Source organism: Cervus canadensis, chromosome 5, assembly GCF_019320065.1.
Source record: "Cervus canadensis isolate Bull #8, Minnesota chromosome 5, ASM1932006v1, whole genome shotgun sequence".
Classification (NCBI taxonomy): Eukaryota; Metazoa; Chordata; class Mammalia; order Artiodactyla; family Cervidae; genus Cervus; species Cervus canadensis.
The window spans coordinates 94,209,088-94,235,805 of NC_057390.1; the positions used below are offsets into that span (position 1 = coordinate 94,209,088).

The following is a 26,718-nucleotide window of genomic DNA, read 5'->3' on the forward strand; positions in this document are numbered from 1 at the left end:
GGGCGAGTCCGCCTTGTGCATCAGCCCCACACTGCAAGCGGGGAGAAGGAGGAGCTGCCACAGGACCTGTGGTCTGAGGAGATGCAGAAAAGTGGCCAGGTATGACCCAGTGTCAGGGGAAGTTGGGGACTTGAGGCTGCCATCCCAGCTGGGGCACTGGACAGAGCGCAGTCTCATCTCTCTTATTTCTATGCGGTCCCTGCACCTGCCTTCTCGCCCCTCCTTCCAGGAAACCTTTGATGCTGGCCTGCAAGCCTTCCAGCAGGAGGGCATCGCCAACATCACTGCCCTCAAAGATCAGCTGCTGGCCGCCAAGCACATTCAGTCCAAGGCCATCGAGGCCCGCCACGCCGCCCTCATGAAGAGGTGGAGCCAGCTCCTGGCCAACTCGGCCACCCGGAAGAAGAAGCTGCTGGAGGCACAGAGTCACTTCCGCAAGGTAAGCGTGGCCCCAGCCAGCTCTGCACATGTGGACAGCAAACCCACTCTCCTCGGGGGCGTGGGATCAAGATAAACCAGCCCTTGTCTTCTGAGGCTGCTGCTCTGGAAGCACCTGGGACGCTGAGCTTGCACGTGCCAGAAAGGGGAGCACAGGAGAAAGATGGAGGGACCCGCAGCAGTGGGAGAAGGGGGGCAGAGTGCGAGCGAGCAAGCCCAATGCCCTGGGAACGAACCCCACCTTTCTGGGCCCCATACCGCCACCTGCCCATTTGCCCACCGAGGATGGCCCCTGTGGCCCTGTACGGTGCCCGCAACTGTGCTCACTTGGTCACCTCTGCCTTCAGGTGGAGGATCTCTTCCTGACCTTTGCCAAAAAGGCTTCAGCTTTCAATAGCTGGTTTGAAAACGCAGAGGAGGACTTAACAGACCCCGTGCGTTGCAACTCCCTGGAAGAGATCAAGGCCTTGAGAGAGGCCCACGACGCCTTCCGCTCCTCGCTGAGCTCGGCCCAGGCTGACTTCAACCAGCTGGCCGAGCTGGACCGCCAGATCAAGAGCTTCCGCGTGGCTTCCAACCCCTACACCTGGTTCACCATGGAGGCCCTGGAGGAGACCTGGAGGAACCTACAGAAGATCATCAAGGTGCTTCGCCTCAGGAGGGCTGGCCCTGGCAGGGAAGCCCTTCCTTGGTGAAGAGTGAGGAGTCAGGGACGGAGGGCAGTTTCTCTTATCACAAGTCACTGTGTGTGGGTCCCCTCGCCCCACCCCGAGTCTGAAGTCTTGGGGGATGTGAGCTGCCAAATGCCTCCCAGACACCTTCTATGCCCTCTATGGGCTGAGATTAATAGTTGGTCCTCTTTGGCCCCCCAAGGGCATAGATCTTGTGTCCAACTTCAGAAAACTACTTCCTGTTCCTATCAGATGCTAAGACAGGCTGGCAATTGTGGAGCCTGGGGCCTGTCTGTGAAGGGGCGGGGTGGCATGCCTCTGCCTCCTTGTTGTTCAGTCGCTCAGTCGTGTCCGACTCTTTGCGACCCCATGGACTGCAGCACACCTGGCCTCCCTGTCCTTCACCGTCTCCTGGAGTTTGCTCAAACTCCTGTCCATTGAGTTGATGATGCCGTCCAACCATCTCATCCTCTGCCTGCCTCCTTGGTCCTCAGGAAAGGGAGCTGGAGCTGCAGAAGGAGCAGCGGCGGCAGGAGGAGAACGACAAGCTGCGCCAGGAGTTCGCACAGCATGCCAACGCCTTCCACCAGTGGATCCAGGAGACCAGGTGTGGCCCCGCCACCGGGAGCGCAATCCTAGGGTCCGGGTGCCCAGGCCCGGGGTCAGGAGCTCAGCCTGGCCTGGCTGGAGCCGGAGGGGTGGGCAGAGTGAGGAGCGTTCTCCAGGAAACTTTCCATGAGACGAGTCGCTGGTCCTGGATGGGGGGACTGAGTGTGGCTGCCCCACACGGTGTCGGTGACAGAGGTAGAGTTGAGTCGATGCAGTACTGATGATCTCGGTTTTGTCTCTCTCTCGTGTCTGCCTCTGCCCCTCGCGATCGCTGCTGTCCGGACACCGCCCTGTCTTGTGGCTGCTTGGATCCCGCCTCCACAGAACGTATCTCCTCGATGGGTTAATATTGACTTCCTATTTCTGCGGGCTCGTGGTGTGGTGGTGTCTCATGTGCTTTTCCCTCTGCCCTTCGTCCCGTCGTGGCCTGGCTTGCAGAGGATCCTGGGATGGGTCTTCCCGTCCCGGGCAGGCTGCACGTTCCCCTGCCCTGCCCCCCAACCCCCCCCCCCCGGCACCCCCACCCCCCACCCCTGATGGCCTGCAGCCCGGGAAGGGGAGCCACTCCCACATTCCTGTTCAGGTTCCAAGGGTTCCCTTAGGGAGAGAGACCAGGCCAGAGGCCAGGGCTGGGAGCGTCCCCATGCTCGTTCAGCTGTGGGGATTACCCTGGACTTCTTTTCTGCCCCATGTGTCTGATGGGACTGTATTTAGTCCCGCAGAGGTCAGGGGCACGAGACAGGACGACAGTGCTGAGGGGCCTCGGGCTGGCATGCTAAGTCCTCCTGTGCACTGACCCGAGGGCTGAGGCTCTCTCTCACCTTCACAGGAAGTGTGAGGGCCCAGGGTTTCTGAGTGATAGCGGAGAGGGCTTGGGAGGAGCTCTGAGAGGCGTAGGGCCATCCTGCCCGGTCCTGGGGGGCCTCCTCTCCAGGCCGGGGCCTCTGCCCGGATCAGGCACATTTGCATTCTCTCCCAGGACCACAGTGGCCTAGACTAGCACTCCCAAGGCCCGGCAGGCAGGTCCATCAGGCGTTCTAGGAAGCAGCGGGAGAAGGTGCCCACTGATGAGCACCAGCTGAAGGCAGAGTGGGGGGATTTAGGGACCAGGTTCAGCGGGAGCTCGTATGCCGCCCTGGTGTCCACGCTCCCCGCCCAGTGCCCTTGGCTGTGTCTGCTGGTTTTGGTCTTTGTGTCCATGGGGTGCCATGTTCCCCTTACCATGTGGCTCCTCCCAGCCCTGCCCCGTCTCGCTCGGTCCCCTCGTGACCCGTCCCCCTTCAAGGCCGCTTGCCCTCCCAGGCCGACCGTCGGCTCGGGTCCCTGCCGGGGCACCGAGTGGCCCTGCCCGTGCGCTGCCAGCTGGGGCCTCGTGGTGTGTGTCTGTCTCGGTATGCTCTCGCCTCCCTTCCTCTGGTGTATTCATTTGGTTTCTTTTCTTTGAATAGCATAGCGTATCGTCGGGTCATTCGTGTCTATCAGTATGAAGTTGGGGATGATCTGTCTGGAAGGTTTTTCTCCTCTTATTTCTCTTCTTACCTCACTGTGGTTTTACCAATGCACTCTTGACTTCCCCAGGCGGCTCTGCTTTCTGACTAACCCACCGCCCGCGGCCGCATGGGCAGGAGGGATCTGTCCTCCTCCCACTGCCCCAGCACCCAGCCTCCTGCCCCCAGGGCCCAGGGGTGTGCTGTCCCGGGGCACATGGCGTGACTGAGTCCGACCCGCTGGGGCAGGAGGACGCCTGGTGCCTTGCCTTGCTAGAGCACTGTGAACTTGGGGCGCTAGCAGAGCTAACGCTGGCTCGCTGGGCGTTAAAAGGGTAGGTGGAGGCAAATGTGGGTACAGGGGAGGCCGGGCGAGACCCCATGAAGGACACGCGCACAGTGTGACTTGTCCCTGCACGTAACCTCGTCTGTCTTTGTTCACTGGTGGCCTGTGTGACCCCACACTGTGTTATGTCGGGAAGATAGAGGCTCCCCAGAGGCCCCTCGCTCTCCAGAACTTGGCCCTGGAAGGAGCCTCTGGTCCTGTGTCTCTAGATAACAGAATCTGAACCTGGGGTTTAGTCACAGCCACCCCTTCTCCAGGCAGAACGAGAACAGTTTTCAAAACTCCAATCTGGCCATGATCTCTTTGGCATCCTAGTTTCCATGTCGAGGGGCCCTCTGACTGCATCCCCATTACGGTCACTTCCCCTGGAGTGTGGGTGCCCTCCTTGGGGACCTGAGGAGACCCCAAGGACCCCTGGGTGGCTGTTGGCTCACCGGCCTCCCCTCCGCCCTGAGGTCCCCCATCTGTCAGGTGGCGGGCAGCCAGGTGCCCTCCTCCCCTGTGGCTGCAGCCCCCCCTGTCCCAGGGGAACCTGAAGTGGGCTCCTGAGAGGTACCCTGCGAGGGCCCGGCTTGGCTCAGGCCCCATGTCACAGCCTGGCCGGGCCTGAGGAGCCAGCAGCGTGAGAGCGTCCCGGCCAGGGAGCAGAGAGCAGGCGGGGGGGGGGGGGGCTCGGCCCGCCTTACCTGTGGGCCTCATGGGGTGATGCCACCTCAGGTCACAGCCTCTGGGCCCTGAAACTGGAGCAGCAGTACCTGCCCTCCCTGGCTCCCAGGGCTGCTGAGAAAAGATAGCTAACAGCAGATAGGTCTTGTTCCCTCAATAGAAGGAATTCGAGACTGCATTTCCTTTAATCTGAGGAAAGTTAACTTCACACTCACGATCAGGCCTCTTGCCTCACTGCGTGTCTGTGTTTAGGTCCTGCATGGTGGAAGAATCCGGGACCCTCGAATCGCAGCTTGAAGCTACCAAAGTAAGCCCCCCTTCTGCCCACCCCTGCCAGCAGGCCTCCTTGGCTGCAGGTCAGGGACGAGGTGGGCTGCTTGGGTACCCCCGTTCTCCCTTGCCTTAAAGCAGCCTAGGACCGCCGTCACTTTAGAGGCTGCTGCCGGGAGCCCTGCTTGGACAGGAAGAGGCTCGTTGAGTCCTCAGTGTATCCTGTTGCCCTGGCAGGTCAGCCCACTGATCGGTGCCTCTCACGACGAAGCCTCTTCCTTTCCTTTGTGAGGCTGTAGGGTTTTAGCTTCATCCCATCCCTCCTTTCCCCTTGCAGGCAGCCCTGCAGGCCTCGGGCTGGGGTGCTGAGACCAAGGAGGGCTGTTAAGGACCGAGGCAAGAACCCCTGTCCCACGTGTCTTTGCCCCTCGCCCCGCAGCGCAAACACCAGGAGATTCGAGCCATGAGAAGTCAGCTCAAGAAGATTGAAGACCTGGGGGCGGCCATGGAGGAAGCGCTGATCCTGGACAACAAGTACACGGAGCACAGCACCGTGGGCCTGGCCCAGCAGTGGGACCAGCTCGACCAGCTGGGCATGCGCATGCAGCACAACCTGGAGCAGCAGATCCAGGCCAGGTACCTGCGGCTGCCCCGGGCGGGGGGACGCGTGCCGCCAGCTGCCTGGGCTGGAGGACCTGGTCCCTGACCCTGTCCCTCCTTCCAGGAACACGACAGGAGTGACCGAGGAGGCCCTCAAAGAATTCAGCATGATGTTCAAGTGAGTACCCCCCATGCCCTCCCCCGTGGGGGAGGCGGGCTCAGCAGCAGGGCCTCTGGGCTGAGGCCTCGGCTTTCTGCCACAGACACTTTGACAAGGACAAGTCCGGCCGGCTGAACCACCAGGAGTTCAAATCCTGCCTGCGCTCCCTGGGCTATGACCTGCCCATGGTGGAGGAAGGGGAGCCCGACCCCGAGTTCGAGGCCATCCTGGACACTGTGGATCCGAACAGGTGAGCGTCAGGGAAGGAGCAGGAGCGGCTCTGCCCCAGGCTCCTGCTGCGCCCTCCCTGCTCACTATACCTTTCCCCCCGCCCCAGGGATGGCCACGTCTCCCTGCAAGAGTACATGGCCTTCATGATCAGCCGTGAGACTGAGAACGTCAAGTCCAGCGAGGAGATTGAGAGCGCCTTCCGGGCCCTGAGCTCCGAAGGGAAGCCTTACGTGACCAAGGAGGAGCTGTACCAGGTCTGGAGCTCTGCTTCCCGGGCTGGGGGGTGGGCGTGTCCTTTGAAAGGCAAAAGCCCAGGCAAGGCTGGCCCCGAGGTTGGGGGCATAACTGAGTCTGGAGTTGCAGCCCCCATTAGCCTCAGCTGCTGTGTGCAGGCCCTTTTAGCCCGTTTTCAAGTGAAACTCAGTCCAGGCCAAGGCTACTAGCGGCAGAGATCAGAAGCTAGGGCACGGATGTTTCTGAAGTCGGGCCCACCGCCCCCCACCCCAGCACAGTTGGTGTGGCTGGTGGGGGCTCAGCTGACCTGTACCTCTCCCTCCAGAACCTGACTCGGGAACAAGCCGACTACTGCGTCTCCCACATGAAGCCCTATGTGGACGGCAAGGGCCGCGAACTCCCCACTGCTTTCGACTACGTCGAGTTCACCCGCTCGCTCTTCGTGAACTGATCCTGCTTCTAGGTTAGCCTGGCCCATGCTGCCTGCCCTGCCGTCGCCTTGCTGCATGTCAACTCCTTTCTGTGCTCTTAAGAGAAATACTGCAGACAGTGTTGCTTTCCAGTGTAACCTTAACTTGCTTAGCTTGGTTTAAGATTGAGTAGAAAACGGTGCTTCAGTAACCGGCTTTAGGTCCAGTTGCCATTGCCACGTTGCTGCGGGGACCCATTTCCTGTCTCACGGCTGGCTGCCCCATTCCGACTACAGAAAAATCTGAGCAGCTGGCCAGTTTCCCTCTTGTTCTCCCTCCCCCAATTTTGTTTTCATGTAAACGACAAATAAATGACTTGACTTCCCCAAAAGCTTGTCTTGTCTTCATTCAGATTCCGTCAGAAACACCCAGCCCAGAGGTAGCCTCCCGCACCTCAGCTGGCCACCTCCGAGGCCAGCTGATCCAGGCGCTCTGTCTCCCGGGCTCCTTGCTCAGTGAACTCACTGCTCAGCTGCCACACCTTTACCGTGCCCTTGGCATCACCCGCAGCCAGGAGTTGAGTCTGCTGGCAGTTGAACTCAAGACAGTAGACAGGGCTTTCGTCCTCGGTTTGCTTGACTGAAACTGTGGGCTTCTGGGAGCTTTTCTGGAGATCAAACAGCTGCACGTCACCTTCAGGGAGAGTTGTGGGGTGAGAGAGGCCCAGAGCCACAGCCTCTGAGCCTCTTCGGTTCCCGAAGACAAGAGAAGGCTGTGACTCAGTTCATCCCACGTGAGGGAAGGCACCCTCACCCACAGCCTCCCCAGCCCACAGCTGCAGGGACAGGCTGGGCTCATGTCCCTTCAGTGGATCCAAGCCTGGGGTCCGTGCCTTACCTGCCCCAGAAGCAGCCGCAAACACCAGGGGGCGCACCGGGGACCAGCGCACAGCAAACAGGTACTTGTGGGAGAGCTGCAGGGAGGTCAGGGGCTGGGCCTGCAGCATGGAGTACAGGTGAACGTGGCCATCCGTCCCTGCGCTCAGGAAGAGATTCCTAGATGGGACACAGGGTAGGCGGGGGGTGAGCGCTGGGGGCCCAGCGTGTTTGGGGCCTTTCCACCCGACTCCTCCTGGGCTGTCATGCTCCCGACAGGCCTCCCTAGACTCCCAAACCTGTGGAGCCCCCGGGAGTAAGGAGCCGATTCCCTGGAGCCAACCGCGGGAGCTCTGGGTACTGGGGCTCACTGGGGAAGACCCGGGCCCAGGGCAGACGGCAGGTTCTTCCGGCAGTTCTGTGTGGGTCCTGGTGGGACTCCCCCGCCCTCCCCGTGCCAGAGGCCCTGTGAGCCCTCCCTACCTGTGGAAGGGGGAGCAGCTCACAGAGTAGACGGGGCCGCCGTGGGGGGCGAAGGTGAACTGCGCCGGGGCCCGCAGGGGCACAGAGCTGGGCATGCGCGTGACAGCGGCCTCCTCCGCCGCCAGGGAGCACTTGAGCGGGAAGCCGCCTTCCGTGCCCAGCACGAAAAGGCTGGGGTCGAAGCTGGAGAAAGCCACCGCCGTGGCACCCACCTCAGTCTCCCCCCGGGAAGGCTGCAGAGGAAAAAAACATGCAGAGGAAAAAAACAGCAGGGCAGAGCTGGGGGTGGGAGCCCGCTCGGTGTCCCCAAGGAGCCCGGGGCACATGCGTGGCCCTCGTGGACTCCCACCTGCCCACCCGCCCCCAAGGCGCACTGGCTCAGGTCTCACGGCCCAGGGCTGCCTGTGGGCCTATGGCCGGGGTGGCAGCCTCACCCCTTGTACCTTCTTCAGCTTGGTGTTCCTGGGGAGCTGCTGCACGGCCAGGGCGAAGCCCGCGCTCAGCTGCAGCCGGCCAGCCCCGACCCCCTGCCAGAGCAGCACCTTCCCGTCAGCGGCCACACTCAGCAGCTGGAAGCGGTGGCTGTGCCGGGGCTCCGGGAGCCAGACCACCTGGGGGACCGGGAGAGGAGCCAGGTCACTAGAGGACACCTGCCCCGCCTCCCAGCAAGGCCAGCTGTCAGCCTCCACACGACCTTCCCCTTCTCTTCCAGGAGGGAAAAAAAAAGGGAGACTTCTTGAGGAGGCCTGGGAGCCACCTGACCCACCAGCGGGCAGACCCAGAGGGTTCCCAGGTCCCCCCAAGTCCCAGCAGAAAACCAGGACGGCAGGGCCTCCATGGAGGCGGCCAGCAGGGCCAGGCCCAGCGGGATCCCTCTGGGGCAAGTGTGACTCAGGGCCCAGGAGCTCCGAGGATGCCGGAGGCAGCTGGCCAACCGCTGACACCCTGGTGACCTTCCCGGGTGGTGGCCAGCGGGTGCCCCCTCCCCTGCTCCGCGCTGTGGAGCAGGCACCCGGACGGCAAGGCCCGGCTCCAGAGGAGGTACCTCCCGCCCAGCCCAGCAGGCCGCTGCCCTGACCTGGTACACGGGGTCCGTGTGCGTGTCATCCGTCAGGCCCGTGCGCCAGAGCAGTGGGTCCTCGGGCCGGCTCGTGTCCCACACCAGCACCTCACCACTGTACAGTCCACCTGGAGGCCGAGCGGGCATGGGGAGCCACCCACAGCCAACAGCCCCGCTTTGGGGACGGGCACCCGCCCCCTCCCACCCTCCGCGCTAGGACGTGGGGCCACTTCCTCGAAAAGAGTCCTGGTCCCCAGGCCACCCGCTCTACCCAGCGGTGCCCTCCCGGAAGCGCCCCCACCACCTGGCTGCTCTTCCCTGCCTGCACCCACCGTTCCTCCAGCTTCACCTGCCTCCTTTCCCAGCGTGCACATCACTATGGTCAGCGCCCCGAGACTGCCTGCTTCGTCCAGCCTCATGCCCTGACCAGCCTGTACCTCTGCATGGCCCGCACCACCCCAGACTCAGCTGAGGACCTGCCTCCTCCTCCTCCTACGCCCAGTGCCCCCACCTGAGCCCAGGGCCCCCTGTAGTCCCTGCTTCTGGCCACAACCAGGGGCCGAGGGCCTCGGCCACCCCCTGCGGGATGCGGAGCAGAGGCGACACAGGGTGACGGGCTCACCTGCCATGTGGGACGGCTGCGTGGGGTGGAAGGCCAGGCACATGACGGCGCTGGGCACCTCCACCACCGCCGACGGCTGCTGGGGGTTCAGGCCTCGCCGGTCCAGATTCCAGGTGCACACGAAGGACTTCAGCGTGCTCCAGTCCCCGTCATCCAGCCTGCAGGGACACACCAGCACTAGCTCGGCCCCGAGGCCCAGGTCCATCCCAACCCACGCCACCCCACCCCACCTTGCTCCTATCTGCTGACCCACCTCGTCCCCCCCCGACAGCCCCGACACAGATGAGTCTCTGTCCCCATCACACACAGACAGTGTGCTGGGCACCCAAGTGGCAGAGGCTCCTATGTGGTACCCCAAGGTCATGACTTTTCCCGGAAAAGGGTCTCCAGGAACCAGGGCCGGGGCCACACGTGGCAGGGGCGGGAAGCCGGCCATGTCTGACGCAGCCCTGCAGAGACGAGCAGGCCCAGGGCTCACAGCCCACTGCTGATAGCTGGGCACTGGGAGAAACTTCCCTGTCTTTTCCTGCCAACCCAAGGCTCAGGCAGCCTTGAAAAGGAAGATTCCCAGAAAGGCCAAGCTCTGGGCCCACCCCTCTCTGCGCAGACAGGGAGACGGGTTCAGATGAGGTCTGAGGGCCTCCCATCCCCCACACCAACCCCTGCGGCCACTCACCGGCCGTAGGCACAGGCCACCACAGAGCCAGTGGTGTTCCAGGAGACGCCAGTCACGTGGAGACCCTGTCCTTGGGCTGGGGGGTAGCTCAGGGTATGTAGGCAGGTCACCTGCAAGAGACAGACCATCCCCAACTCTTGAGTCCCACAGCCACCCAGCAGGGTAGCAAAAGCAGGCTCAGGCGTGGGGCTCCTGATTCCGGTCGGATTCAAGTCCACTGCCCAGCCCGGGCACAGTGTGGAGCCTTCATCCCATCAATCCCCCTAACAGGATGCTTCCAGAAGGAAGAGCCTCGGGAACTGAGACGGACGCCAGGCTCCAGGTCAGAGCTGGAGTATCCTGGATGCCACATGACTGCACAGGCGAAAAATGGTCACAGGAGTACATGCACCCTATGGCTCCGCCCAGAGCTGCCAGCAGCAGCTAAGGAGAAGGCCAGCAGTGCTGGCCACAGTGAGGGGCCGGTACGCTTTCCAGGGGCTCATCTGCACCACAGGCCGAAACTCCTGCCAAAAGTCTCACCCTTCTTGACCTCGTAACCCCAAATAGAGAAACCATTCAATGGAAAAAAAATCCAAACTCTGTCAGAAGCTGCACTGTGCACCTCTGGTGAGAATGCAGAATGTGCAGGCACTGTGGAAAACGGCGCAGCAGTTCCACAAAATGTTGAGTTACCACGTGGACCAGCAATTCCACTCCGAGGGACATACCCAAGAGAACTGGAAACAAACACGCCGACACACACTTGCACAGTGTTCACAGCATTATTCATGATAGCCAAAAACGTCCAGACTGACGGACAAGTGTGGTATATCCCTACCACGGAGAACAATTCAGCTATAGAAAGGAATGACATCCTGAAAGACGCTACAACACAAGGACCCTCGACAACATTCTGCTAAGTAGACACAGATATATAAACATATGTTATATGAGTCCATCACGTGAGATATCCAGAAGAGACAAATCTAAAGACAGAAAGGGGATGAGCAGCTGCCAGGAGCTGTGGGGGAAATGGGGAGTGAGTGCTAGGGGATATGAATTTCTTTTTTGGGGAGGTGATGAAAATATTCTGAATTTTGAGCTTTAAGCCAACTTTTTCACTCTCCTCTTTCACTTTCATCAAGAAGCTTTTTAGTTCCTCTTCACTTTCTGCCATAAGGGTGGTATCATCTGCATATCTGAGGTTATTAATATTTCTCCCGGCAATCTTGATTCCAGCTTGTGCTTCTTCCAGCCCAGCGTTTCTCATGATGTACTCTGCATATAAGTTAAATACGCATGGTGACAATAGACAGCCTTGACGTATTCCTTTTCCTATTTGGAACCAGTCTGTTGTTCCATGTCCAGTTCTAACTGTTGCTTCCTGACCTACATATAGGTTTCTCAAGAGGCAGGTCACGTAGTCTGGTATTCCCATCTCTTTCAGAATTTTCCAGTTTATTGTGATCCACACAGTAACAGCGGAAACAGCGTCAGACTTTATTTTTTTGGGCTCCAAAATCACTGCAGATGGTGATTGCAGCCATGAAATTGAAAGACGCTTACTCCTTGGAAGGAAAGTTATGACCAACCGAGACAGCATATTAAAAAGCAGAGACAAACAAAATAAATAAATAAAAAATAAAAAGCAGAGACAGTGCTCGCGTCGGCAGCACATATACTAAAATTGGAATGATACAGAGATTAGCATGGCCCCTGCAGAAGGATGACACGCAAATTCGTGAAGCATTCCATATTTTTGAGAATTTAAACTTCCTGAAAATAAATGAAAGTGTGGATTTGTAAAAAAAAATAATAATAATAAAAATAAAAAGCAGAGACATTACTTTGCCAACAAAGGTCCGTCTGGTCAAGGCTATGGTTTTTCCAGTGGTCATGTATGGGTGTGAGAGTTGGACTGTGAAGAAAGCTGAGCGCCGAAAAATTGATGCTTTTGAACTGTGGTATTGGAGAAGACTCTTGAGAGTCCCTTGGACTACAAGGAGATCCAACCAGTCCACCCTAAAGGAGATCAGTCCTGGGTGTTCATTGGAAGGACTGATGTTGAAGCTGAAACTCCAATACTTTGGTCACCTCATGTGAAGAGTTGACTCATTGGAAAAGACCCTAATGCTGGGAGGGATTGGGAGCAGGAGAAGGGGACGACAGAGGATGAGATGGCTGGATGGCATCACCAACTCAATGAACTTGAGTTTGAGTAAACTCTGGGAGTTGGTGACGGACAGGGAGGCCTGGCGTGCTGCAATTCATGGGGTCGCAAAGGGTTGGACACGACTGAGCGACTGAACTGAACTGAAAATATTCTAAAATGGATTGTGGCAAAGCTTACACACCTCTGTGCTGTGCGCTTTGTCGCTTAGTCGTGTCCGACTCCTTGCGACCCCATGGACTGTAGCCCTCCAGGCTCCTCTGTCCATAGGGGTCCTCCAGGCAAGCATACTGGAGTGGATTGCCATGCCCTCCTCCAGGGGATAGTCCCAACCCAGGGATCGAACCCAGGTCTCCCACATTGCAGGCAGTCTACCATCTAAGCCACCAGGGAAGCCCCTACTGGAAATATATTAAAACCCACTTCACACTTTAAATGATTTATATGGGTGAATTATATGGGATGTAAACTATATCTCAATAAATTTTGGGGTTTTTTTTCCTTTTAATTTTTTGGTTGTGCCACTCGGATCTTAGTTTCCCAACTAGGGGTTGGGAAACTTCACCATGCCCCCTTCAGTGGAAGCATGGTGTCTTCACCCCTGGACCAGCAGGAAAGTCTTCACCCCTGGACCAGCAGGAAAGTCTTAAAATGACAAATCTGTCATTTTAAAACAAAGTCGAGCGGTGGGGCCAGGAGGCAGAGGGGGCATGAGAAAAACTCTTCGGGTTCTGGTTCCACCAGTGTTTCCACTGTGTGAAAATCATGGACCTGAACACTTGTAATCTGTGCCTGTGTTTATGCACGTTTGATGAATTCAATAAAAGTTTATATTAAAAAATACACTATAAGCATTATGTATCATAACAGCATTTATAACTGCAATGACTAGTACACTTTAAAATCTAAAGATGAGAAGGCAGAGGGACAGAAAGATGGGCTGCTCTGTACCTTCACTGGTGGGTGTCTGCCAAGACCCAACACAGCACACAGCACGAATTTACCTGTGTGGAAAGCGTACCTCAATAAACCTGACTCCAAGAAAGTTTATGGTGAAACATCATGTAGCAGTTTAAAAAGGACAGAAGTCTATAATGGAAAGGAATCTGAAAAAAGAAAAAATATATATTTATACAAGTATTATACATATATATAAAACTGAATATATATATAAAAGTGAGTATATATATGTACATGGGCTTCCCTGGTGGCTCATGTGGTAAAGAATCTGCCTACAATGCAGGAGACCCCGGGTGTGATCCCTGGAGAACGGAATGGCAACCCACTCTAGTATTCTTGCCTGGACAATTCCATGGACAGAGGAGCCTGGCAGGCTACACTCCATGGGGTCACAAAGAGTCAGATATGACTAAGCGACTACCACTTTCACTATACACACACACACACATACATAAAACTTGAATCACTTCGCGGTACGTCTGAAGCTATATAACATTACCTATACTTCAATTTTTTCTTTTTTTTTTGGCCACACCAAATGGCATGTGGGATCTTAGTTCCCCTACCTGGGATCCAACCCACATCCCCTACAGTGGAAACACAGAGTCTTAACCAGTGGCCCACCACGGAAATCCCGAACTATACTTCACTTTTTAAAAAATTATAATAGGGAATTCCTTGGTGCTCCAGTGTTTAGGACTCCAAGCTTCCACTGCTGGGGGCCCAGGTTCAACTCCTGGTTGGGGAACTGAGATCCCACAAGCTATACTGCATGGCCAAATAAATAAATAAAATTAAAATGGTAATAAATAAATAAAAATAAAAAGGACACAGGGCAAGTCTACACGGCAACCTGACAACACAGACCAGGCTTTGCTTCTGAAGAGAAAAGACCCCAAGACCGGTCACAGAGCCTCACCACTGTCAGCCACACACGTGGAAACAAGGGCCAGGGTAGGACAAGGTAAAGAGGTCAGAGGTTCCAGGGGGCGCCCCAGGTGACCTCCTCCCCATCTCTAATTCCGAAGTGTTTGGCTAAGTCATCACTGATTTTCGAATCGTGAAGGCGCAGTGCTTCACTGAGAGCGGCGTCTCAGCCTCTCTGGGGCCACGACGGCCAAGGACGGCAGTGAAATGTCAAGGCCAACACCCTGACGGCTGGAGTGGAGACAGAACAGCCTGAAGCATCAGCCAGCGCAGTAATTCCACGGGGGAGAAATCATCACGAAATTCATGCAAAAGAAAAACAACGTGAGAGAGACAGATTCGCCTCAGTTCTGCCATACAGCAGCAGAATCTGAAAGGAACTCCTCTGCCCAACCCTCAAAAAGGAAAGCAACTTCAGGGCCGTGAGAGGCCCACACGCCCACGGTCACCCAGGGGTGCTGCCTAAGCCCCCACCTGCTCACTGCTTCTGGAAGATATGCTTCTAGAAGCGAAGCTGTGCTGGGATGTCCACCAACGGGGACCCCAGGAAGGCTGCCTGTCTGCTCAGCGGCACCTCACGCAGGTTCTAGGGGGTCTGGGGCCCCTCCTCTACAGGAACGGACCGGGAAAGCTCTGCCGAGTCAGAAAGCTCACAAACACCGCGTACAGTGCTCCCCACCTCCGTCTGAGATGCTCTTGGCGACAAGAGCAGCAGCGTGCTGTGTCAGCGTCGCGTGGGAAAGGCCTTTGAACCAGCGTTCCCACTCACATTACATGTTCCGTATTTTTGCAATCACTCAGTTTGTTAAAATGAACACGCACTGCTTTTGTAATCAGAAACAAGTATTTATTTTTCCTGTTTTGCACATTTATTTTTAATTGGAGGATAACTACAAAATTGTGACGGTTTCTGCCATGTATCAATATGAATCAGGCATACGCATACATACATCCCCCTTCTTTTTTTTAAATTTATTTTTATTTATTTAGCTGCACTAGATCTTAGCTGTGGTTTGTGGGATCTAGTTCCCTGATCAGGGATGGAAGCTGGGCCCCCTGCGTTGGGAGCGCGGAGTCTTAGCCACTGGACCACCGGGAAGTCCCTGTCCTCTCCCTCTTAAACCTCGCCCCCCATCTCACCCCTTTAGGTTGTCACAGAGCACCTCTGGGGTTCCCACTGGCTATCTATTTTACATATGGTAACATGAATGTTTCAGTGTTACTCTCTCAAATCACCCCACCCTCTCTTCCCACCCCACCCCCCTCCGCCCCCAGCTATGTCCAAAAGTCTGTCCTTTATGTCTGCATCTCCTTTGCTGGCCTGCGAAGAGGATTTAAAGGGGGAGAAAGTAATATAAGGGTGGACCAAACTAATGCACAGAAAGGTGGAAACGCCTTAACAATTAAGAACAAGCCCTTGGGACTTCCCTGGTGGTCCAGTGGCTAAGACTCTGTGCTCCCAATGCAGGGGATCTGGGTTTGATCCCTGGTCAGGGAACTAGATCCCACATGCCTCGACTAAGCCTCAGACACATACAAAAAAAAAAAAAAAGAATCCAACAAACAAAAAACCAACAGTTCACCCTCTTTGAATGCAACTGGAAAAGGGGGCTGCCGAGCCCGGATTTTAATGTTCATGACCTTCTGTGCTCCACTTTAAAAGATAACGACGACTCCACACTTCCTTGTGGCCTTGGCAACTGTTTTTCAGAGGGATTTTGAGGACTTCTCTCCAACAAATCCACTCTCCCAAACCTATCAGTGATTTAGTGGGAACATGGCAGCTGTATATCCAGAAACAGACAGAAGAAGAAGGCCGGGAGAGAAGAGCTATGACCTCTGAATACAGAGCTACTCATCTCCATTTCTCCAGGAAGAAAACAATGCATAAGAAAATCCTCAAAAAAAAAAAAAGAAAAGCCTTTACTGCTCAGTCAGCGGCCTGTCCACAGGCAACACCAGGGTGGAGCAAAAGTCAAGGGCCCGCCTTCGTTCAGAGGCTTCTGATCTCAAAGCGGTGACTCCAACTGGACATTTGTGTTTACAGGATGACCGTTCTGAGCTCTGCCTCGAGACCAGAAAAGGCTTGGCGATGCAGAAGTCACTAGAGCGCAATAGTGAAACCAGAGAGACTGGGACTCAAACTCCAGCTCAGCCAGTCACGGCTGTGTGACTGCGGACATGTCCCTTAGCCTCTCTGAATCTCATCTATGAAATGGAGATGGTAGGAATTCCCTGGCGGTCCTGCCCTTTCGCTGCCAAGGGCCCCGAGTTAGACTCCTGGTCAGGGAACCAGCGTGGACAAAAAATAATAAGATGGAGATCAGAAAAGAACTACCTCACCAGGCCGTCCAGAGGGACAGATGAGTTGGCACAGAGCGTGCCTGGGGAAACACAGCTGAGTGGTCAAGAAAATAAGACCCAGAGTGAGACTGTCTAAGCTCAAACCCTACCTCTACCGCCTACTAGCAGTAAATGGAAATAACAAGGCACCACCCTCAAGGGCAGCAGGGAAGGCCCAGCGACCTCTTAGCTTAGTGTCTGGCAAGCTCTTATTCAGAGCTTGGTGAATGCTGTTATGATTGTTATTGGTGTTCCTATTTATTTGATGGGCCGGGGCTTCCCAGGTGGCATTACTGGTGAAGAACCTGCCTGCTAATGCAGGAGATGCTGGTTCGATCTCCGGGTGGGGAAGATCCCCTGGAGGAGGGTATGGCAACCCACTCCAGTACTCTTGCCTGGAGAATCCCATGGACAGAGGAGCTTGGCAAGCTATAATCTATAGGGTCGCAAAGAGTCAGACACGACTGAAGTGACTTAGCATATACGCTGTTATTGGGTGGCACAAAAGAAGGACTTAAGATGAGCTAAAGCCCCAACCCAGGCATCCCAGGCCTGCACCAGCCCATCCCTACCGTCTGCTGCTGCTCGGCCCAGTTCACCTCGAAGCCGTCGAACGCATGGCTCTGCCAATTCTTGTTCAGCTCTCGGGTAACCATGGCCTCCACTTTCCGGAGAAAGGCCGCAAGCCGGGGGCCGTTGTACCGAGGCACAGATGGCAGGCTGACTGGCTCGGGGACCTCGGTCTGCACCTCAGCATCCACATGCTTCCGGGCCTGCACGGACGCTTCAGCGGTGGCAATGCTGGCCGTCTGGCAACTTTTCTGGAGGAGATCGAAACGCAGTCACCAGCCAGCTCTCCTCACAGCATCACCTGCCCAGGCACTCACCCGCCCACAGCTGCTGTTTATCTTTGGGCAAAAGGACCACTGTTCACTCTGTCTGCCTGATGTCCATCCCCTTCCTCTAGTAACTAGCCCATCTTCCTTGGGAGGAACCCAATTGGTGGGGTGTGAGTGGAGATGACCCACAGGGAGTAACCCTGACCAGCCAGTGAAACCTACTCACGTGGTGTCAAAAGGCAGTGGGAAAACGTCAAGAACATGAGTAGAGGACAGTCACTTTCTTATTAAAAATATACCTCCTAGGGACCTCCTGGTGATCCAGTGGCTAAGATTCCGCACTCCCAAGGCAGGCAGCCCCAGGTTGGATCCCTGTTCAGGGAACTAGATCCCACATGCCTCAAAGAAGAGTTCATATGCCACAAAGACCCAGCACAGCCAAGTAAAAAGAAATTAAATATATATACATCTTCTATTAATAGAGCTCCTTGACTACTGATTATAAAACATACCAATTATTTAGTAACAGCTCTTCAGGAGGAAACTATTAAGTATACACATCAGCTGTGAGACACACCCCTTTTAATACCTGTTAAAACAGAGGTTGAAGAGATGTGTTCTAAATTGAGGAAATACAGAAGGACACAGAGAACGGACAGAGGTCCGGGACACTGTGGGTGAAGGCCGAGCCCCCTTACTCCCCTGGGCAGTGACCACCACCAGCTCATACGGAGCACACAGCCCCTCATTTCACCCTCCCAACACACCTGAGCTGCACCCCTGACTCCAGAGTGGAAAAGGACCTCAGAGACCACGCTAGACGGGTGGCCTCCCCGAGCAGGGTCATAGAACCACCAGGAGGCTGGCTAAGGGACAAACTGCCGCCTCCTCCCCATCCACAGAGCTTCTGGTTCACTGGTCTAGGATGGGGTCTTTGCTAACAAGCCCCCAGGTGATGCCACAGGGCGGGTACTCAGATCCCATCTGTATGCTTCCTGCGGCCACACCCCAGGGCTCAGAGCCCATCACCTCTGCCCTCCAGGTGCAAACAGCGCTCATGTCGTCCCCCCCACACTTGAATCTGAGCACCTGGGTTTCACCAGGGTAGCAGAACACCCCTCTTCTCCCTCCCTTGGCTGCAGCCCTCTCCAGAGGGGTACCTTCTAAGTTGTCCCGTGATCAGGACGCATGCATGTCTGTGGGGAGCTGCTTGGCGGGAGGCAGCCTGCTCCCCAGCTCCCACTTCCCTCCACCCTGCCACCCATCTCCAGTTCCTTGTCCCCTGTTTAGCTGGGCAGAGGGACAGACATCATATCAGGGAAGGAGACGCAGCCTCCTCCCTTTCTGGAGGACACGAACAACCTTTACCAATGAGGGCTCCTACACGACTGAGATTCCTGTCACCCACGAGAGGCTCTCCTCATGTGGCCGCTTACCAGGCACCTACACCTACAGGACAGGGACGGGGCCCGGACCCCCATTCTCCCCTGTTTGGGCTTCTTAAGCACCAGGTGAGTGTTAACAGAGCCCAAAGGAAAGGGGCTGGCCCCACAGGAGGGCCGCTGGGGAGGACAGGGGGAGACAGGGCTCCTCGTCAGGGGCTGAGAAACGCCGCCAGTGTGAACACGGCTCCCAGAAGTCCCCCTTCCCGGCCCTCCCTTCCATGTCCTTCCCTCTCTGAGTCCCGCACACACACCTGACGACAGCTGCGCGTGACGGGAGCTGAGATGGTTCCTGACCTAGCTCAGCAGCTCTTTATCAGCATGCCAACAGAACGGGATACGCTGTGAGACTCCTGATGTTAAGGAGCAGAAACTGTACCAAGGGAATATCTTGGATACAATGTTGACGGGAACTCCCTGGTGGTCTAATAGTTAAGAATCCACCACTCAGAGCAGGGAACACCGGTTCAAACCCTGGCCAGGGAAGATTCCACCTGCCTCGGGCAATTAAGCCCGCCACAACTACTGAACTCACGCACAGCCACGACTGAAGCCCACGAGCCTGGAACCCACGCTCAACAGAAGCCACTGCAATGAGAAGGCCATGCTTCTCAACGAGAGAGTGGCCCCTGCTCACCTCTACCAGAGAAAGCCAGCAAGCAGCAACCAAGACCCAGCACAGCCAAAATTTAATAAATAAACAAAACTGATGGGAATTCCCTGGTGGTCCAGTGGTTAGGACTTGGCGCTATGGCTGCTGGGGCCTGGGTTCCATTCGTGGTCAGGGGACTAAGGTCCTGCAAGCCTCGGCGCACAGCCAAAAAAGAAAACAAAAAAAGCTGAGTGGACTTTGTGATGCAACATGGACATTTACATTGTCTCCTGTCTCACTCATGTGAGACCTCCAAGAGTATGAGGGTAACTGAACCCAGAACCAATATTAAAGTACTTCAGCGTATGATCTCCTGTTCATTTGACCTTGCCTCGACTATATCAGGGTGGTGGGGGTTTAGTCGCTAAGTCGTGTCCAACTCTTGGGACCCCATACCAGGATCCTCTGTCCATGGGATTCTCCAAGCCAGAATACTGGAGTGGGTTGCTATTTCCGCCTCCAGAGAATCTTCCCAACCCGGAATTGAACCCAGGTCTCCTGCACTGTAGGCAGATTCTTTACCAACTGAGCTATGAGGGAAGGCCGTATAGCAGGGTAGCAGACAGTTACTCAAAGGATGACCTGGAGCTGAGAGTTAACCAATGAACACAAGTGATCAACATTTTCACCGAAGCCGGGAGGCCCTGTCATGCCACAACACCTCTGACTTATAATTATTGCCGGCTACTCTGGTGGTGTCTTCACATGTGTCTTAAAAAAAAAAAAACAACTTTAGTATCAAAACTATTAGCAAACTCCAAAAGGTTGAGAACCACAAATCTAATGCCTGAAAACTTGTGAGGGGCCAAACCTCAGGTTAAAAGCAAACCCCTCCAGCAGGGGGTGTCATCTGCTACAGAACCCACAAAGGCGAGGAGGCAGCCCCAGGTGCAGGAAGAGGGAGGAGCGGACAGGTAGGCAAGTTTAACTCAAAGCAGGAGGGGAGAAATTCAGCAGAATTAGGCTGTGGATGATGGGACACAAGAAAAGGATTCCATTCAGTATTTCCCAGAGGCCTCTGGGAGACGCAAAATTACACAAGACCCACTCCCTGCCCTCTGGGAGCTCACAGTCCAGAGACAGACTTGAATGCCCAAAGTGAATGCATCTGCTGATAGAAAGTTCCAGAACTAGACGGCAGTGATGGCTGCATGTTGTGAAGGTATTTAACACCACTGAACTGTACACTTTAATATGGTAAAATGTGTATGTATCTTACCACAAGAAAAGGGTACGTGTCTGTATCTTACCACAAGAAAAGAATGCACCCTATATATATTTTTTTTTTCACCTTTCGGCATCTGGGATCTTAGTTCCCTGACCACACATTGAAACTGTGCCCCCTGCATTGGAACAACAGAGTCTTAATCACTGGACCACCAGGGAAGTCCCCCACTCTACATTGTGACAGGATTCAAACAGGCTTCAGAAAGGTAACACTGCTGGAAAGGAGGGTGGATTAAATTAATGGTCCTCAAGTTTTGCCACTCATGTTATGACAATAACCTGAGGAGCTTTTATAAATCCAGATTCCCAAGTCATACCACATACCAATTAAACCAGAATCCCTGGAAGTAGGGACCAGATATTCATATTTTTCAAGAGTCTCCAGGGCATTCCAGTGTTGGCCAAGTTCAAAAAAGCAGAGACCAGGATTGAAGCAATTAGGAGCCCTTCATCTCAAACACTTAGACATGAGCCCCCCCCAAACCTGAACAGAACTGGGGGTCAGTCTCAAACTGTTTTCTTATTAGCAATCTCATTTAATTCCACATTTAAGTATTCTAACAAGACCCACTTTGCAGATCACTTGACTGGCCCGAGGCCAAGTCCCCAGTGTCCCCATGCACTCAAAGCCTGGTCTGAACCCAAAGTAAAGGACCCTGTGAATAAATCGAGATAAAGCAAGAAAAGTTAAATCAAGCCAAAGATCACTAATACTTCAACAACGACAACAAAAAATCCATCACTGGAACATAAAATTGCACTCCAATATTGCATCACTACATGGGCCAAGCAAAGAACAATGTTTGGCTTTTCCAAAAGAACTTACAAAAAAAATTAAGAAGCAGCATATAAAATTAAGCTAAGGGCCTCTGTAACAATCTAGAAGGGTGGGATTGGGAGGGAGATGGGAGGGAGGATAAGGAGGGAGGGAACATGGGTGTGCCTATGGCTGATTTTTATTTATTTATTTTTTTTTTAGTGGGAGGCTAATTACTTCACAACATTTCAGTGGGTTTTGTCATACATTGATATGAATCAGCCATAGAGTTACACGTATTCCCCATCCCGATCCCCCCTCCCACCTCCCTCTCCACCAGATTCCTCTGGGTCTTCCCAGTGCACCAGGCCCGAGCACTTGTCTCATGCATCCACCTGGGCTGGTGATTGTTTCACCCAGATAATATACACATGCTTCTTTCGAACATCCCACCCTCACTTTCTCCCACAGATTTCAAAAGTCTGTTTCTGTAGTGTCTCTTTTTCTGTTTTGCATATAGGGTTATTTACCATCTTTCTATTCATATATATGTGTTACTATGCCTGTAATGTTCTTTATCTTTCTGGCTTACTTCACTCTGTATAATGGGCTCCAGTTTCATCCATCTCATTAGGACTGGTTCAAATGAATTCTTTTTAATGGCTGAGTAATATTCCATGGTGTATATGTACCACAGCTTCCTTATCCATTCATCTGCTGATGGGCATCTAGGTTGCTTCCATGTCCTGGCTATTATAAACAGTGCTGCGATGAACATTGGGGTGCACGTGTCTCTTTCAGATCTGGTTTCCTCAGTGTGTATGCCCAGAAGTGGGATTGCTGGGTCATATGGCAGTTCTATTTCCAGTTTTTTAAGGAATCTCCACACTGTTTTCCATAGCGGCTGTACTAGTTTGCATTCCCACCAACAGTGTAAGAGGGTTCCCTTTTCTCCACACCCTCTCCAGCATTTATTGCTTGTAGACTTTTGGATAGCAGCCATCCTGACTGGCGTGTAATGGTACCTCATTGTGGTTTTGATTTGCATTTCTCAATAATGAAGCAATGTTGTGATCTTTTAATGTGTTTGTTGCCATCTGTCGTTCTCTATTTGGAGAAATGTCTGTTTAGTTCTTTGGCCCATTTTTTGATTGGTCATTTATTTTTCTGGAATTGAGCTTCAGAGAGTTGCTTGTATATTTTTGAGATTAATCCTTTGTCTGTTTCTTCATTTGCTATTATTTTCTCCCAATCTGAGGGCTGTCTTTTCACCTTACTTATAGTTTCCTTTGTAGTGCAAAAGCTTTTAAGTTTCATTAGGTCCCATTTGTTTTGCTTCTATTTCCAATATTCTGGGAGGTGGGTCATAGAGGATCTTGCTGTGATTTATGTCGGAGAGTGTTCTATGGCTGATTTTTAAAAGATATTTGACAGCAAATATTCTGTAAGCAATTAATTTTGTAAAGCAATTAACCTTCAATTAAAACACAAACTAAAAAAAAACCATAAACTTAAAAATTTAGCTAAAACACTCATCACAGGGTTCTGATAAGAGAAAAACTGGAAACAGTTCATCAAAAAGGACTGGTTAAATAAAATGAAGTTATAAAAAAATTTTTTTAAAGGATGTTCAGGGCGTAGTGAGTGAAAAAGTAGGTCTACAAAATATTATGCACAGTGTGAGTTCATTTAAAAAAAAAAAAGTGGAGGAAAACAGACAAAAGAGAGAGGGAGCAGGTATAAACCAAATTGCTGGAAAATGAGACTATGGGGCAGTTTTTATTTCCAATTTTTCCTTATCCAGATTTTTCCCTAAATTTTGGATACAAGGACTTCCCTGGTGGTTCTTCCCTCCGAGCTCCCAGTGCAGGATGCTCAGGTTCAATCTCTGGTCAGGGAACTAGATTCCACATACCACAGCTAGAGTTCACATGTCATAACTAAACAACATCTGGCGTGCCACAGCTAAGACCCAGCACATCCAAATTAATAAATATTTAAAATAAATAAGTTAAACAAGTAAATTTTGGACAAAGAAGCTTTTATAAAGAGAAACAAGTTAATCTGGAAAATTAACTCTTTCTTTGAACCCCTTCAACAGTCTTAGAATCTTTTTTTTTTTTTTGCCATGCCAGGCAGGTTGCAGAATCTTAGCTCCCTGACCAGGGATCAAATCCACATCCTCTGCAGTGGAAAGGCAGAGTCTTAACCACTGGACCACCAGGGAACTCCCAACACTCTTACGACTTAATTAAGAATCCCCTTCAATAAAACAAGCTTCCCTGATAGATCAGTTGGTAAAGAATCCGCTAGCAATGCAGGAGACCCCCGTTCAATTCCTTGGTCAGGAAGATCCGCTGGAGAAGGGATAGGCTACCCACTCCAGTATTCTTGGGCTTTCCTTGTGGCTCAGCCAGTGAAGAATCCACCCGCAATGTGGGAGACCTGGGTTCAACCCCTGGGTTGGGAAGGTCCCCTGAAGGGAAAGGCTAGCCACTCCAATATTCTGGCCTAGAGAATGCCATGGACTGTATAGTCAATGGGGTCACAAAGAGTAGGACACGACTGAGTGACTTCCACACACACATACTTAAATAAAACAGCAGAGACTGACACATAACATTCTTCAATAAAACAGCAGAGACTGATTTAAGTGAACCACCTAAGATGAAAGCTTTACACCTCAAGTATTAGAATCAGTTCTTGGAGCCCTACTGGTTCACATTATAGGTACAAGAAAATATGCCTCAATCTCACTCTTTTTACCTTCAATAAAGATGAACAGAAATAACTAAAATATCTACTATCTTTGCTTTTTTTTTTTTTTGCCGTGCCACACAGCATGTGGAACTTCCCTGATGAGGGATCAAACCCATGCCCCCTGCACTGGAAGCAAGGAGTCTTAACCACTGGGGCACTGGGGAAGTCCTGCCTTTGCTTTTTAATTAGAATCTTTTCTATCCAGTATGATGAAGTGGGAAGTGCTCTGAAGCCAGATCAAATCTGGCTTGAGACCTGCAGACTGCTGGCCTAAGGCAAGAAACTTGTCCTCGAGTTCAGTTCAGTTGTTCAGTCGGTCCGACTCTTCGAGACCCCATGGACTGCAGCATGCCAGGCTTCCCTGTCCATCACCAACTCCTTGCTGCTGCTGCTGCTAAGTCGATTCAGTCGTGTCCGACTCTGTGCGACCCCATAGATGGCAGCCCACCAGGCGCCCCCATCCCTGGGATTCTCCAGGCAAGAACACTGGAGTGGGTTGCCATTTCCTTCTCCAGTGCATTAAAGTGAAAAGTGAAAGTGAAGTTGCTCAGTCGTGTCCAACTCTTCGCGACCCCATGGACTGCAGCCCACCAGGCTCCTCCGTCCATGGGATTTTCCAGGCAAGAGTCCTGGAGTGGGGTGCCACTGCCTTCTCCACACCAACTCCCTGAGCTTGCTCAAACTCATATCCATTCAGTCTGTGATGCCATCCAACCATTTCATCCTGAAGAGTTAATCAAGAGTTACGACTTTAAGGATTCCTTGGTGTTCCAGTGTTTTTAAGACTCCGAGCCTCTACTGTAGGAGGCTCAGGTTGTGATCCCACATGCTGTGTGGTATGGCCAAAAATAAAATTTTAAAAATTTAAAGAGGAGAGAGGGTAAGACTTCATGGAAATCTCACTGATACTGGTGTTGGTGAGGAAATTGTCTTCTGCAGGACCTCTCATCTGTGTAGAAAGCAAAGCCTCAATTTCCTCTGTGGGAAACATGCAGCCCCCTTCCAATGCTCATTTTCACTGAGGGAAAGCTAACATCCTTAAAATGACCTGCAAGCCCTATACTTGCTCTGCCTCTCCTTACCCTCTCTGACCTCACCTGTGACCATCCCTGCCTTCTCATTCCTCTCCAGCCCCACCTGCCTCCTCACACACACCAGCTTTGCTTCGACCGCAGGACCTTTGCACTTGCACTTTGCACTCCCTGGGCTGTTCTACCTCAAATAACCTTGACTAACTCTCACTGCGGAGAAGGCAATGGCAACCCACTCCAGTACTCTTGCCTGGAAAATCCCATGGGCAGAGGAGCCTGGCAGGCTGCAGTCCATGGGGTTGTGAAGAGTCGGACACAACTGAGCGACTTCACTTTCATGCACTGGAGAAGGAAATGGCGGCCCACTCCAGTGTTCTTGCCTGGAGAATCCCAGGGACAGGGGAGCCTGGTGGGCTGCCGTCTATGGGGTCGCACAGAGTCGGACACGACTGAAGTGACTTAGCAGCAGCAACTCTCACTGCTCCAAGTCTTTGCTGGAACACCACCCTCTCAATGAGGGTGCAACCACCCTGCAAACAACCCTTTCACTCCCCAACCCAATCTTTCTAATCCCTCACCCCTTTTCTTTCGTCTATGGCACTATTCACCTCTAACACACTGTATATTTACATCTTACCTGCACTGTTTACTTTCTGTCCACTGCAGACAAGCGCCCCATATAATCTCCAGGAGGGAGCTCACCCACTGATGACTGAGGAATCCCCAGGGACACAGCAGTGCTCAAAGTCCACACACACAGATCCCTCAGGAGCCCTGGCACCCAGAAGCCCTGCCCTCGGTTCAGACAACCTCGTTTGTGTGCTTTGGATTAAACGACGTACTAGAAAACGTGTGTATCTCGACCTTAAGATGCAGTTTGGTCTTTTTTTTTTTTAAGTAAAAGTTAGTTTGAAATGCCTAAAAACTGCAGGTCACACAAAATCCTTCAAAACCTGGAGTCTTTAGAGCCTTTAAAAACCCTTTTGGTTGCTACTCAAAGACTAGGGAAATTGAGACGTGAGAAACTAACTAGGGTTAGTTTCTGTGGGTTAAAATATAAAAATAACCTGACCCAGCTGCCGCGCGACGTCCCTCGCCCTCCCGCCCGCGTCACCCCGAGGCGCGCCGCGCCCTCACCGTCTCCCCGCGGATGCCCTGGACGCCCCTCCACTGCGAGGGCACGGACACCACGCCCAGGGTCTCGTCCTGAAGCGGCCCAGGCCGCTCGGGGCCCTCGGTGCTCGCAGTCCCGTTTGTCGCCAGCGCCTCACCTCCTGCGCTTCCCGCCAGGCCGAGCAGCCCGGGTTGCGCGCTAGTTGCCATGGAGACGGCTCTGCCGGCCCCACCCCCCCCACCTCCCCACCTCCCCGCCTCGCACCGACGCAGTCCGCCGTGACCTTCGCCCCCGCGCCTCCAGAGCGGAAGGCTGGGGCAGTGAGGCTTTCGGCGCCATTTTTGAGTTTGTCAGAGCGCACACTCCAACACCCGAGAAGAAGAGATAAATTATTCTTTTCCCATGATGCGACAACCATTGCCAGTTTTTGGCTTCTCCAACCGCAGAGGGAGCACGCTTGGGGCTTTCGCGGCTACTCTGGGAGGGGAGGGAAGTACGGAAGCGAGGCACCCGTGCCAAGTTCAAAGATGGCGCCGAGCGGCCCGGCGCAGAAGGGAGGGCGGGAGGCTGCGGCCGCGACGGGCTTTAGAGCTGTGGGGCCTGGGGCTGCCGAGCTGGCGGAGTAGCCGAGCGCTCCAGGAGAGCCCCAGTTGGCGGCCACCTCGAAACCAAGTGC

At 53.7% G+C, this 26,718-nt stretch overlaps 2 protein-coding genes and 1 non-coding gene across 19 annotated transcripts in view; 2 read left to right on the top strand and 1 right to left on the bottom strand.

The window, feature by feature from the left end:
* SPTAN1 (spectrin alpha, non-erythrocytic 1) overlaps positions 1-6,513 on the top strand; it is a 59,487-nt gene extending 52,974 nt beyond the window's left edge. For 8 of the 16 annotated variants that reach the window (XM_043469742.1, XM_043469743.1, XM_043469748.1 and 5 more), the window contains 10 exons: positions 230-439; positions 786-1,082; positions 1,604-1,716; positions 2,043-2,060; positions 4,470-4,524; positions 4,927-5,123; positions 5,212-5,265; positions 5,351-5,497; positions 5,585-5,732; positions 6,038-6,513. In XM_043469742.1, the coding sequence (XP_043325677.1) occupies positions 230-439; positions 786-1,082; positions 1,604-1,716; positions 2,043-2,060; positions 4,470-4,524; positions 4,927-5,123; positions 5,212-5,265; positions 5,351-5,497; positions 5,585-5,732; positions 6,038-6,163 (1,365 nt within the window). In that variant the 3' untranslated portion in view covers positions 6,164-6,513. Of the gene's footprint in view, positions 1-229; positions 440-785; positions 1,083-1,603; positions 1,717-2,042; positions 2,061-3,166; positions 3,230-4,469; positions 4,525-4,926; positions 5,124-5,211; positions 5,266-5,350; positions 5,498-5,584; positions 5,733-6,037 lie in introns of all 16 variants that reach the window. The other 8 variants (XM_043469735.1, XM_043469741.1, XM_043469733.1 and 5 more) reach the window with 2 other exon arrangements.
* Positions 6,504-26,288, bottom strand: DYNC2I2 (dynein 2 intermediate chain 2). Of its 2 annotated transcripts, XM_043469750.1 has the most exons (9): positions 26,066-26,288; positions 16,793-17,041; positions 9,839-9,948; positions 9,163-9,320; positions 8,559-8,668; positions 7,924-8,091; positions 7,481-7,713; positions 7,020-7,177; positions 6,504-6,815 (listed from the first exon to the last, which is right to left on the bottom strand). In XM_043469750.1, the coding sequence occupies exons 1-9, from the start codon at positions 26,249-26,251 to the stop codon at positions 6,577-6,579; spliced, it is 1,611 nt and encodes a 536-aa protein (XP_043325685.1). In that variant the 5' UTR covers positions 26,252-26,288; the 3' UTR covers positions 6,504-6,576. The 2 variants fall into 2 exon arrangements, with proteins under 2 accessions (XP_043325685.1, XP_043325686.1); XM_043469751.1 differs by lacking the exon at positions 16,793-17,041.
* LOC122442734 lies at positions 11,478-11,581 on the top strand. Its single transcript, XR_006269730.1, has one exon. It is a non-coding gene; the product is annotated as a U6 spliceosomal RNA (small nuclear RNA).
* Positions 26,289-26,718: the final 430 nt, after the last annotated feature.